The sequence below is a fragment of the Gymnogyps californianus genome, chromosome Z, assembly GCF_018139145.2.
Source record: "Gymnogyps californianus isolate 813 chromosome Z, ASM1813914v2, whole genome shotgun sequence".
Classification (NCBI taxonomy): domain Eukaryota; kingdom Metazoa; phylum Chordata; class Aves; order Accipitriformes; family Cathartidae; genus Gymnogyps; species Gymnogyps californianus.
This window is the reverse complement of record NC_059500.1, coordinates 83,349,250-83,363,695: the sequence shown is the minus strand read 5'-3', so window position 1 is coordinate 83,363,695 and position 14,446 is coordinate 83,349,250. Positions and strand designations below refer to the sequence as shown.

Sequence of the window (14,446 nt, the reverse complement as noted above, 5' to 3'; positions counted from 1 at the left end):
CCTGAACTGCTCATCCTTTCACTGCTGCTACGCTCAGAGTTTGCAAAATAGCTTCAGAACTGAAAGCCCGGAGCCATCAAAAGCTTTAACAGAAAAAAAAAATAAAGAGGCAAACTTGATGCCTTCTGCAGTCACAGTATGAGACGATGTGACTGTTTAGGGGCTGATATCAGGCTGTAGATGTACCGGCAGCCGTTTTCACGCAGGAAGGCGTATGCAGAAAAACGAGCAGAGGAAGGTTTCAAATGGGCAAACAGCAACACGCCTGTGATAATCCAACATGGCAAAGGCTGAACTGCAGAAAGCCAAATTCCAGGCGTGACTAGACAGCGCATCAAACCCTCTTGCTCTGAAAGCTGAAGCAAGCGGTGCGCTGTTAACTCATGAGACGCAGAGCACCGAGGTATTAAAATAGCAGGTGTGGGGCCAAGCACCCAGTGTTCATCCCCTGTTCAGGAGAGGCAAAGTCCCCCAGCATCACTTGGAAACCCTTCCACGTGCCTCCGGACTGGATGCAAAACAACGCAGACCACCGTTTGCCTCAGGATTTGGAAACAAAAGCCGTGGATGTCTGTCGCGGATGATCTTCTCCCATGGGCTTTTTGTTGTCCTGGGTAGGGTCACTGGCCCTGCTCCAGGCATGGGAACAGGAGACTTCCCACTGGCCTCACCACGGCAGTAAGCATTAAATCTGAACTTGTAAATATCCAGTGTATGGTTTAAAAAGAGTAATGTCATATTAAAAAAAATCATACCTGTATTCCATAGGTAACAGTCTACCATAGTGATAAATGAATTTATCTAGATAGTTCATATGACCCATTTCACTGGAGGTATGTTTTCAGAAAACAATTGAACAATCAAAATGTATTGAAATTTCCTAAGATAAGGAGAAACATTTGTTCAAAATTGTGTATGTTTCCTTTTATCAAAATTTACAGGGGATGTTATAAAACATTTGTAGTCCAAAGGCAGAAATCGGCTTTTTTTTGCTCTTGCAGAGATCTAATTCCGATGGCAACACAAAACTGTTGACAAGTCCTATGTTGACAAAATACGGACTAAAGAATCTAATATTGTTTTATCAAATGAAAACTGGGGCAAGATAAAACGCAATGAATTAATCTCTTCTTTGCCCAGTTTGCCTCTATATATTTCAGATGAAAATCGTAAATAGCGTTTTTTAGACTCCAGGAAGCTTCTACCACAGCTCATCTGAAAGCAGCCGGCCCTGTCCCACATACATAACGTTTGTGACAAAAATTCTCTCTTGAGCATCTGAAACTGTAATTTTATTCTTACTTTTGTATTACCGTTTTTACTACCTTTGCATATTTCCTGCTCTACCAGTTGCACACAGACAAAATAAAAATCTGAAAGGAAGCTGGCACATTTACGGGCTTGGCACCCACTTCAGATTTAAGGGCTCTCTTGGGAAATGTGTGATTTGATTCTCTAGATGCCGATGCTCCTCTTTTTGCCCTTCGGATAACAGAGTTTGCACCCTGGGAGCATTATTTGCATTTCATCAACAGGACTTCTCATCCTCTGTCAGACAGCTGCAGACCAAAGCTTCCACAGGACGGGATGGGACGGGCTCAACTCTCTCCATCACTCCTGGGCGAGAATGAAGTAATGGAAGTGGGGTACCCTCTTGCCTCCTTCCTCTTGTCAGTGGTCACCCCTTCTTGCAGCGGCTGGTCTCTGCTCTCCCAGGGAGTTGCAGCAACAGGGAACACATTTGCTCTGACCAAGAAACCTTTGAAGTTCTCCCTAAACTCTACTCTCCTCCCTACCTCCTTTTTTGGCACCTAAGGATGGTAGCAGCTGTACCGTCCCTTCTAGCAGATCCCACATCTGGGATCTTCAAAGCTCCATCTCCTCACGCCCGAAACCTCGGTGTCTCTGCCCAAACCCCCTCACATATCCCACACCCTCCAACGCTGCTTTGCTGCCACGTAAGTTAATTTTGCTTCCTGAACTCGGGAACCATGAGCTGGCATTAGAGACAGATGACCTACCAGAGTTAATTCATGTCACTCAATAAGAATTGCATTTGTGGCAGAGATGGCCCTAAGGGCTTTGTCCAAAGCACAGAGTAATTTAAAAGGCTCCCACTGACTTCAGCAGGCATTGGTTCAGGATGATTAAAGAATTAGCTTTGATGATTTCTAAGGCAAATGAGCTTCTAGAAACTTTGACTTTGTTTGTCTTAATGCTTGTGCTTGGAGTACAGTTACAGTGAGACCCGGCACCATCCACTGAACGCAAATGAAGACCTCAGGCTTCATCACTGAGGTCATGTAAAAATGGAAACTGAATTCAGGTATCAACAAGCCTATGGAAGATACAACAAAAGGCTGAGAATTTCTCCTCCTTATATACTACAATCCTAAAAAACGCAAACGCAGTGTACTTCAACTACCCTGGCAAAAGGCAGTATTTATGTACTAGGAGTGACTGTGTTTAACTCAGGCTGTGCATACCTGCTCTCTGCTAAACACACACTAACCTCGTTTCATTTTTGTAAGTTATTTGACTCAAATCAAACCAAAAAAAAACCCCACCATACCCAAAGCGATTGGGAATTCGCAGGCTACGGCTGCAATCCCAACACAGTTATCACCGTGGGGATATGCTTCAGCCAGACATCACGCTGCAAGTAGTTACATGAGACTGGCTGAAATTTTTCCTGTTTTAAAGTCGATATGGAGTATCATTCACTAAATAGGTTGCAAGCACCGTTCAGGCTGTTCAAGAACAGTGAATTATTCTGCTGACAGTTTTTCCATAGCAAGGAAAACCCTAGCAAGGGGCACAGCATTCCCAGAGGAACACCATGCACAAAAGGCAAATGACCCAGACCTCTCTTCTTCCGCGGCAGTCTGAGGTCCATTAAATAGCACTACAGTATGGCCATACAACCATACAGTTATGCTGAAACAGAGCAGCACGCTCAGTGAAGAACTAAACCACAAACTCTGCTTTCCATCCAGCCTTACTTTTTCCCCCTCCTTTTTTTTTTTTAAACTGAACTTGACACTTTTTCATTCCTGCTTACCAGGTGATACCTTGTGCCGAAGCCTCTCCTAGGTTTTCCAAACCTGCCTGAAAACATTTTAAATGCAAATTTGAGAAAAATATACTGGCAATTTACTTTCAGGCTTCTTTGTAACCTAACACTTTTACCCTTTAAAAATAGTTTTTATCTATTCATACCTGACATTTTCAATTTGCATGTGCTGTGGTGCAAAAAAATCATCCTGAGCAAACCAGCTTTTAATTTTGTAATTTGTATACTTCTACTTCTTTCAGAAAATCATATGCTGAAATCAGAGGGTGGATTTCCAAAACTGGCTGAGAGCAGGTCTCTCCAATGTGCTACCTTGCTGTGAGACTTTACGTGGTACCTGGTACAAAGTAAAATCCTAGTGAAGAAATATGCTCTGGGTAACCTCCAGGGATGCTCCAGGTCGAAGTAAAACCTATGAAAGGGCCTAGAGTTGACTTCGATCTTCTAAATAACGCTTTCTTGTCTTCCCTAGGAATTATTTATTGCAGGTTAACTCAACTTACTAAATTGGGGTAAGACAGTAGCTGTTAAGCGAAGCCAAGGTTTGAGGTTTACACCTCACTTTGCCTTTTAAACTAGTGTGAAGTAAGAGTTCAAATCCAAATAAACCTCCCAAGATCAGGTCTGAGTTTTCCAAATGTCACCGTGACTGTTCCCTCGGGCAGATGTCACATAAATGTACAATGCTCTAGCTGTAATTGAAAGAAATACTTAGGAATAAGTAGGTCTAAAGCAAAAAAAAAGGAAAAAATATCCTAGCAACAGACTTCACAAGTATTCGAAAGGAGACAGGAGCAGAGGAACTGTGACTAATCAGACATATATTCATATTTGGAAAATGTAACGATAATGCCTTGAAAAGTTGACTAAACTTTGCTATTATTAAACAGGAGCTGCTGGTTTGAGAGAAAAGATGATTTATGATTTCTCACTGCGAGGCTTTTGAACTTTAATCTATAACCCACGAAAGGGTGCAAGAGGAGCCTGGAAATTATGCTGAGCTTAATTATACTTAATGTGAATTATTCAGAAGTGCAGCAGAGAGACTAAAAATTTATTTCATACAAAGAAGCTTGACATTTTAATTGGTCCTTCAGAAAAGAGACAAAACAATTTCCTCTCCCGAAAATTTACATCTTCCCCATCAAAGCAGCAGCCTCAGCCGAGCAGAACTTCATTAACAAGATTAATTATCAGGCCGGCGTCTGCCTCATCAGGTGCGCAGCCCAGGTGAAAAGCGCGGCCCCCTCCCCGGCGTGCCCCCGAGGCTCCGGCAGAAAAGGCGACAGATTGAGGGCACCGTACCTTGGTCATTAGCCATTTTGTCAGGGTGCTCGACTGCAAGAAAGAGACAACGTCATTAGAGGCTGACAGCTCCTGGCAGGTAAGCCGACACATCGCATCAACTACTGCCTTAGCGGGCCGGCGCAGCGCCCTGCTGCCTTCCCGCACCGCGGGCGGATGGTGCAGGAGGACAGGAGGAGTTTTACCGTTCCCTTTTCCAGAGAGATCCTGGAGAAGCGAGAGGACAAACACAGAATCATAGAATCACGGAATATCTCCGGTTGGAAGGGACCCATGAGGATCATCGAGTCCAACTCCCTGCTCCTCGCAGGACTACCTAAAACTAAACCATACGGCTAGGAGCGCCGTCCGGACGCTCCTTGAACTCCGAGCGCAGGTTGAACCATGCCTTATATCAGATATTTTCACCAAGCTCTTCCAAATGTGAAACCTTTACCGCAGCATTTTTTCATTCTCGGTATGATCTGGGAAGTTTAATCAAGCCAGAAGGGAAAGAGAGAGAGATATACTGCTTCTTTAAATAATTACAGTCAAATCACCTACAAGTTGAAAGCTCAGTCTGACTTATCATTATTTCAGCTTTTTACAAAAGGGGTTTAAAACTATTTACATGTTTTTGCATAATAACCATAAAAGACAGCGTGATCTGAAGTGCACCAGACAAGACTTCAAAATTCAATAGGTATATTAAAAGCTTTCCTGCACAGCTACAACTTCTGACTATTTATGATATGGCTGAGGGAATTAAAGTTTCCTTGGATTCCTAAGTAGCTACCATCGTAGAGCATTAACCAGTCCTCTGCTTAATAAATTATGCAAGAATCTTAAGTACAGGAAATTGGGGGAAAAAGAAGTGATTTGGCACGTGAATCTGGAAGTCAAATAACCACTGCCTGCAGGTGCAGAGCATGCTGCTCCCCTCGCTGCTAAAATCACTACAAAACCTCCTCGAGATCGTGGCATTGTGCTAGGAACAAATGGAAGTACTGAACTAGCAGTAGTTTACATTTACAGACACATCTATGAGCTCCATGCTTATGGCAGAGGAGGAATAGCTCCTTCGATGACCCCCAAACCCTCAGTTAATTTTTTTTTCCCCCCTCTCAGACTTTTTCACATGGATGCAGAGAAGAAGAGGGCTATATGGAGCATACTGCCTCCAACTTTCTAGAAATCTGTGAGCCTGTGCTTCCCCACTGAGCCATGCCTGGGTTATCACCTTTCCCTTAGGGCAAATACATTCACGAAAACACGAATCCTTGCTCGCAGCTCAAGTGACCTCCATCCAAGCGCTGATGCCACTTAGACGCTGCCCTGGCACCGCTCGGCGTTTGCTGCCTTCTCCAAGCGATGGAGGAGGCGAAACCCGTGACACTTCCAGTGCCGTGCGATGCTGCAGCCCGGGTGGGTGATATCTGCTTCTGGCAGGTCGCGGGGGTTCGGGTTTGGTGCCAGTTATGAACTGGGGATGCGCTGTTGAACCACGCCGCCGAGGCAGCATTAGAGGGCACTGCAGGGCTAGGAATGCTGCCCCCCCATCCTTGCCAAAAGGGGGGGTTCAAGGGGGGGGAACGGGCGTCATCTGCAATTTCAGGGCTCTTTTAGAATTGGTACAGTGGCAACTTTTAATCTGGTGTCCTGTAAAAGCCCGTGAATACAGTTTTCCTTGCTGATCTCAGCACGATGGGAATACCTGAGAGTGTTATGAAGCTCAGCCCATGACCTCTTTCTCCCTCTCTCTCCCCCTTTCCACTCTTCCCTTTAAAAACACATCTGATCCCGTGCTTTAGTCATGCTTGACGTTGTCTATAGGTGCATTAACAGGCAACTGTTTTCAGTTCATATGTATTGACGTAATGTTTTGTGTGATTCTGATAAGCAGAATACTCCTCTCTCATTTTCTTTAATTAAAGGAGCTCAGCACACAAGGAAGGTCTGTTTGTAAACGCCGGCTGAAAGCCAGAATAGGTACGGCTGAGCAGAAGAAAGCAGAAGCACATTTAGTAAGTGCAGTTCTGAGATTTGCTTGTTTCTGTAACAGATGAAAAAACAAATCTCTGACAAGTTCTTTAAAAGATTGAGGAAATCCTCCTTCCTCTCCGCCTGCCACCGGTTCATTCATTCACTCTTTAGTCGGCATGATTCGCTGGGCAGCTGCGAGTAAATTTCAGACTATTTATTTACTTCTGCAACTTAATGAATTTCTGAAAATGATTCATTTGCGCGCCATAAAAGCAATATAACACTGAGACTTGGACTTTAACTTCAGGGGCAATCTGTGACAATACACTGTGAAAGGCTGCAAAACGCACATACTATTTGGGCACTCTCTGCTTCTCTTCCATAAACACATATACATATATATGTATACATAATATTTACTGAAGTCATCCAGACTCAGCAAGGAGTAAGAAAAATCCTAGTAATGACCTCAAATTTTGGCCCAAATTATATCGCAAAAAAAAGGTGGGATGTTCAATCAAATTTTATCCTTCTATTCCAGGTCCCTAAGAATGTGTGTATCAGATTCTTCATGCTTTAAGTGACAAATTTAACCAGCCAGAGCATAAAAACAGCAGATCCTCAACTGATGTAAACTGTTGTAGCTTGATTGAAGTTCACAGTGTAACGACAACTTACATAAGCTCCGGATTTGCCCATTTGCCTGTATATTATCATCAGTGGAGCTGAGGTGGAAGAATATAAACTCATTGCTCCGTGGTAGCGTTATTTACTACTAAACATATCTCTTTCTCACAGATCACTACATTTTCATTAGTAAAGGAAAGTCACTACAAAAACTCACATTGCAATTACAACACAAGTAATGGCTTGGTTTCCTTGGAGGAGCTTTATGTGCTATAATATATGAAACGAGACAGCGGGTGACTTAGTGGATCTTTGATGCTTGTTTAGTTCCTCGTGGTTTAAAACTTCCTCTGATCAGGACATAGATTTGCCATCAGAGCACACATTACCAAATGGCACATACACATCTTCTGTTAATAATCATTAAGGGCAGGAAACCAACATTTTTGCATAATTCAGAATGCACTCAAGACTTCAGAAAGTCTTTTCACCTCAAGTGTAGGGATAGATTTGTCAAAAAACCAGTTGAATAGTATTGAACATGACATATTTAGGGTGGATATCATTAAGTATTCATGGCAGGGTATTAGACGTAGTCCTCGTAGGCTATTACAAGATGTAACAAATGTATAAATTCATCTTTTTGGTATCTGTTGATGCTGTCTGATATAAAACTCATCTCCCAAATGAGTTTTATGGTACTTTGTGTAAACATTACAAAGTAGGTGATATCGAGTGCATTAATCTTTTGGTTTAGTTAGATATCTGGGTCTCTATATCTTTTCATATCTCATTAGTCTGCGGTTATTGTATTTTGATGCCTTGACTCATTTTAAACTCAGTCTAATAGACGACTTCTGCTTGGCACAAATTGTGAGCATGAAATTAAGTTGGCACCATCCGCTTGATAGAGATGAAGCACCCGCAAAGTGCTATCTCTTCACATTTCATGGCAGTGGAGAATGAATAATCAGGATCCTACCAATAATTCATTCAAAGTGAAACATGACTTGGACAAGGAAGTCCTGCAAATCTGGGCAGGCAGTGATAAGCTCAGAACAAATTGATACAATTTTTCATTTTTTTTCTGACTCTTGCTAATTCATGAAAACTGTTGTATGAGGCTTTTCACTCCCAGCCTGAATGGTCGATAGCATGCTTTAGAGACACTGATATCAGTGAAGGAAAAAGGGCAAGCTCTCTGCCAGTGCTGCTGAGGACACCGGCTCATTCATCGAAAGCCTTCCTTAATGGCCGAAAGTGGAGTTTCCCCTCCTTCCCTCAGAGGCAGCAGAAAAATTTGCTATTCTCACAAAGGTTTGCTGAAAGACGAACTCAAATACAAGCTCTCGCCAAAGAAACAAACAAATCCCCCAAAGGGAATGATGTGGGGATGGTGTGTGACCCCTTCCCTGCAGCCATTCTGCTTGGCCTTTGTACAGCTCGCGTTAAATGAAGTCACTTATAACTGATTAAAAAGAGGCTTGAGTGTGAACGCTAATTCCAAGCCTCTCAGGCACAGGTTTGAGTCTGCATTTCCCTTATTTCCCTCCAGTCGTGACTTCTCAGGCCCAGCCTGCGTCCAGTACGAATTACCTTCTGTCAAGATGTTATTTTTATATACAAATCCCCGGATTTTCTCTAGAGAAGACACAGCGATAACGTGCTCTCTCATATGCCACGCTTCTTTCCTGGAATAGGTTCGCTGTTTATGTCATTTGAGTTTTTCATTAATTACACGTCTTTCTAAAAGTAATTTCATACCTTTGTGCAAATGAATGAGTGACAGTTAAAATATAAGGAGCAGAGCTGCGGCAAGCAACCTGCTTCCCACTCACGGTAATATTGCTTACATCTTCATAACTAATAATTTCTGGGTAGGTTATGTCAGGGCTTCACACAGACAGGCAGCGGGGAAGAGAGAAGAGGAATCTCTCTCCATGTTAATTTGAAATTGAGTCTGATACAAGTGCAGTCCTTTGCTCTCATAAACACCTTGGCGCTGAAATACCAGCCAAAAAAAATACGTGCCCCTGTTTTGCCTGCTCCTTCTCACTGGTCACTAAGGGAGAGGGATCAGGTATTAATTAGTCTGTTGTTAATAACAGCTACTGAAAAATACCTAGAAGAACTTTCCCCATGCAAAGCTAAGTTGCCTCTCAGTTTGCTGAGATTTTTAATCATAATTTTGCACGCCTGCTCTGTTGATAGGAGTGAGTCATTACAGGTTCCTACCGTCACCGGAGGATCCAGAATGAAAAGGGACCTCCCCAGAGAACTCCAGTCAGATCCAATTAGCTCTATTATTGATGGTAGAAAGTTAGGTGGTGTCAGAGTGCTTTCCCTCAGCTGACTGAATTTAAAAATATAGTTGCTGCCTCATTATGTGGTTTACTTTTGTCAACTACTGTACGTAGCATTTTGCTTTTCTCTCTCAATCATGGTTTCAAGTAGTAGGATCTCTTCTGGCTGACATGGAATTAATTGCAAAGCTCCCACGGAGGCATAAGAAAATTCTATGTATCGTTACTATGCAGATGACACAGATCCAAACCTTTCAGCGTCCGGAAGAAAATAGGATCGGAGAGGGGCCCCACTCCCTTGGCGTTGCGAGCTTGGATTCTGAAGTAGTAGACGGTGTCCAGGTTGAGGTCCATGATCTGGTGGGTGAGCCGGTCGCCGCTGATGGATTCCATAATCCAGTCATCAATGGGAGCATTCTTGTCCAAAGTATAGAAGAGGATGTAAGCTGAATAAACACAGTCTCTCAGTTAGTACTTCAACCAAATTTTAACGTGTTTCTGTTACGAAAAAACAAGATGAAATTCAGAGTTCTTAAAAATCAGAGTTTTCTTTTTAAAAGCAGGGATGGCAAGTCTCCGATCAAAATAGCTTTGAGGAATGTTATGAAAATACACATTTGTCTATTTTTAGAACAAAACCACAATTACAGTATTCACTGTAAGAAATAGAGATTTAACAAATATAAAACCAGGTAGCACACATTAAAAGGCTGTTACAAGTGCATTTCTCAAATTCAGGTGCACCATTCAGTCCGATAGCTGCCATAAACCATACGATGTAAGTCTTTAGCGTTTCAGTGCTGAAATAAAACTAAACGGCATTAATGACACACATCAATTACTGGGTGCTTATGGGAAGCCATGCAATGTTTCTTGGCAACTATAGGGGAAAGTATTTTGGGGCAAAGAATGAAGAATTAAAAATTTTGGTAACTCAGAATTTTGGTAACTCAGAGTACTACAATAACTCCTTACCACTGAATAAAACTTAAAAGTTAGAGAGTAGAAGTACCAACGTTAGGAAACGATAATAGTTTGTAGGAATTACCTTGCCAGCAAATGAAATTTTGGGAAGAAGAAAAAAGCCTGTAAGCAAGGCTGAGAGGTCTAGCATACCCTGCAGCACCAATCTCTGCCTAACTTTGAAAATATCTTTTTTTTTTTCCTGAAATGCTTGCTGGCAAATTAGTCATAGGCAAAAAACCCACTCTAAGTCCAGTCTTAAGTGCCATGCCACAGGAGTGAGCTGCTGGAGCGGGGAGAGGCCGAGCGGGTCTTCTGGACTTCATCTTTGTGCCTGGATCCAAAGTTACTACAAAGATGGTGTAAGCCTTATTATTGCTATTTCCCTATTCTTTTCTGAAACAAAGATGTTTTTCCAAACTCATTCCACATGAACGGTTACACTGGTCATGGACAAGCGGTGTTAGGATGGAAGTAATATGTTTTTGCGTGGGGTTTGGTTTTTTTTTTTGCTTGTTTTATATTACAGGATTTTATTTAGAGGCTTGTAGTTTGGGGTTACTAAAGCAGTTTCTCTGACCTTGACATTTGAATTAATATATATAAAGTTATGAAAATATATACATGTTTCTCAAATGAACACAAATACACTCGCTCAAGCATTTGTACGGACGAAGATTTGGTTGTTAGGGACATTTCTACTCTCCACAAGGAGTTGTTTCCTCTGCTTGATATGTCTGAGAAACATTTGACCACATATGCAGTAAAAAATCCCTATGAGAGTCATTCTTCAACCAAGTGCTACAAGAGAGAAGTTTGTGCAGACTTCTGTGGGGACCCAGTCTGCTCTTAGGTCTGAATGCTGCTGTCGATGGAAAAACTCTATAAAAGTTGCTACCACGGAGTCATTTCACACCTTGGAAGTGAGGAAAGCTTTTATTTTATTTTGTCTTTTAGTCACTGGGGCATCAGGACCATTAGTACTCATTTCAGCATCATCATAGAATCATCATAGAATGGTTTGGGTTGGAAGGGACCTTAAAGATCATCTAGTTCCAACCCCCCTGCAGTGTGTTGTCCATCAGAATGATCATTTCTTCTCTCTAATAGCTAAATTAGGTTAGTGTAAGCAGAGCCATTTCATCAAAACATTCTCCTTTCGGACACGGTCACGGATTGTCAAGTCCTGATTATAACGTAGAGTGAAATCATACACAGCTATGCAGGTCTAGCCTAGGAATCGGTATTGCTGGGCAATGTCCACACGGAAATATATCCTTATTTTATTTGTAACATAAAGTGGGATACTTTCCCGGTGTAACTCACAACAGCTCATCTGATGCCAGTGAAGCCCTGCTGAGTTACAACTGTTAAAATCCGACCCAGTGCTCTTTGCTGCTAATGGCTCACCCGGGACGTCATTCTGAAGCGTTCTTCCTCTTACATTTATATGTCTCAACGCTTCAGCAGGGCGTAGCCGGGATTGCTAGCAGTAACGGTGACATGCGCACACTTTCTCCCACACGAGAATATGTTGTAGAACTGGTCTAACCCAACTGTTCGTAGCAATGTGACCATAATGTGCACATTTTGGAAGATGAGCAATATTTCTCCTAATAATTATATGCCTCTGAGATGTCTATTAACAGCCTAAAATGATCATTTAAATGCAAAATCTCAGATAGAACTCTACTATATTTTTCCAACGAAATTAACATTAAAGGTTTGTAATGGATTTCTTAATTAGGCACTAAGGTTATATGCAGTATTTTGGAAAATAAAATCTGTCATTGTGAAGCATCCATTAAGTTCAGTTCTTGTCAGTCAGTATTAGGGCTTTTTCCTGATCATCACTGCCTTAAATTGTTATTGTAACATTAAATATCTACCAATAAACTCTCCCATGATGTGCTGCACCGAGCAACCTATCATTATGGGTATTATGTATTGCATTATTGCCAAACAAAGTACCTATTATTAGTCATTTCTAATTATCATTGAGCAGCACGTAGCACAAAACCTTCACTTCGAGTGCTGCATTTTTTAACTTATATTACTGCTCTTAGCATTTAAAAATAAAAGATTTATATCCCCTGAGTTCTAGATCTTGCAGTATCCCTAACATTGCCTTGAATCCTAGACCAAATTGGCTGTAAGAGAAAATAAAATAATGTCAGATCAAATAGCATCCCAAAAACACCCCACCCCCAGAGATAGGGAGTGAAAGCAGCAAATGATCAGAACAGTAAATAAAAGGAGAATACAGGATAATGTAAATGTTTACCAGTAATTTTTCCATTGGCTTCCAACGGCGGCTGCCAGCTGACAATGACGGCCCGGGGCTTCCCTTCCCGTGTAATGACTGTCAAATCCTTGGGAGCAGAGGTTGGAGCTGAAAATAATGAAAATAATTGGAAACAGAAGTTATTCACCTTCTTTTGAATTCCTTACACACCGTAGCAGGCATGAACTACTCAGCAGGCATTTACTGCTTTCTTAGATCCTTTCAAATGCGAGTGTCCTTAGATGCACTTCAAACATGTAACATATGATTTGTCTAAAAGTGATATTTTAATAGCGGCAATTGTACAAAACACTACGTGTGGATACGTTAGGATTTGGTGCATAGCTCTTATCCTCCTACTGTTAATATTGGTCCTTACAGCGAAACAACCACTGAGGTATCCAAGAACATCTAATATACTCTGGGAGCCCTATACATTTAATAACAGTAATAATGTTGTGGCTTCTCTACTAGGAACATTTGTAGGTATGTACCGGTATAAAACAAATACAATTGTGTATATTCATTAAATATATGCTCAGCTTGGGACATTTTAGATGTGACAGAAAATTCTGGGGTTTTCTATTTCCACTTCATTAAAGACGGAAGGTTGGATTTCTGGGCCTGCAGTGTCTGCTTTGCACCTGCTTTACTAACGCTGGCCACGAGGTCTTGCATAGTGTCTCAGATATTTTAAAATCGTATCGTAAGACTCTGGAGGAGAAAGGAAAAATAGGCAATTATTAAAAAATAGTTAAGAGGAGTAAATACATTGGCACTGAGCTCAGTGTTCGTTTACTTAGTTTTGATACAGGCTGTAGATGACTTAGAGCATATAGATAGCATAACAGCACGGAGAACACAGTGTACGAGCATCCCATCATCTGTGCCCTACCCATATCGCCACTAAACAACTTTCCTGGATGTGCGAAGAACGGCTCCAAAGTCACTTTAGGAGGTAAAACTTTAAAAATCTGTTGCATCACGCTGAGCTAAACCAGCCTGATCTAAAGCACAGACACAAATCTTCAGGGTGACGAACACTCAGGGGTCTTAAACAAGAAGAAGGAAGGGAAGAGCCAGCTGCCGTACAGGCTCTGGTCACGAGGAATTGATCCCTTTGAAATAACACCGAGCAGATGGTCTCATAGTATTTGCATCAGCTGAACTTTTCAAAAGTGGGATCCAAAAAGCAACCACGAAATCGGTACACAGAAAACAAAAGTTTCTGTTGCCATTGTTATATTACTGAGCAGGTGACTACTTGCCAGCTGATGCTCTTTGTGGCAGATTTATGGTGGATTACCTCTTTGCTATATGTGCTGGAACAACACTTTCAGTCTGATATGTCCAGAGCCAGCACCAATGGGACTCACAGTGTTTCACTTCAGTCTTGTCACATTAGCTGCTCCTCGCTGGAAACATCTTTCTTAGCCTGAAGTAGGCAAGCCACAACGCAAGCTCACAGATCTTTGAGAAGTCTCTTAATCCTCAGCAATGCCCAGCATGACATGAGCTCCCACACTGCTAGGGAAGTTTGCATAACTGTTATTGTCATTATTGCTGCTTCTTCTTCTTCTTAATTATTTCTTGAGAGGGTTGTGTTGCATTTAAAAGCTACTCAGCTTGTAACCAGCTTGGGACACTGGCTCATCAGTTTAAAAACAGTGTACTAGAAGAAACATCTTAGACTGCCTTGCTATTTCAGGGAACTGCAAGAGATAACCCTTTTCATAAATGAATCATACTTGATTTTAGAAGTAAAACTTTCCTTCTCTTCACTTTTGCTAAGCCTATCCTGCAATATTCTCCAACTCCACAAAAATGATTGTATTTCTACTGAAGTGCATCCATCTCTCTGTATGCAACAGGATCTTTAGCTTAACCACTGTTTTCCATTCTCTCATATTAACCCTTTTGGCATGTTTT

At 41.8% G+C, this 14,446-nt stretch overlaps 1 protein-coding gene across 1 annotated transcript in view; it reads right to left on the bottom strand.

Annotated features, from left to right (window-relative positions):
* DCC (DCC netrin 1 receptor) overlaps positions 1-14,446 on the bottom strand; it is a 580,257-nt gene that overhangs the window by 45,601 nt on the left and 520,210 nt on the right. The window contains exons 19-21 of the mRNA XM_050913130.1: positions 12,518-12,625; positions 9,522-9,716; positions 4,379-4,411 (exon numbers count right to left, since the gene is read on the bottom strand). Coding sequence (XP_050769087.1) covers positions 4,379-4,411; positions 9,522-9,716; positions 12,518-12,625 — 336 coding nt within the window. The remainder of the gene's footprint in view (positions 1-4,378; positions 4,412-9,521; positions 9,717-12,517; positions 12,626-14,446) is intronic.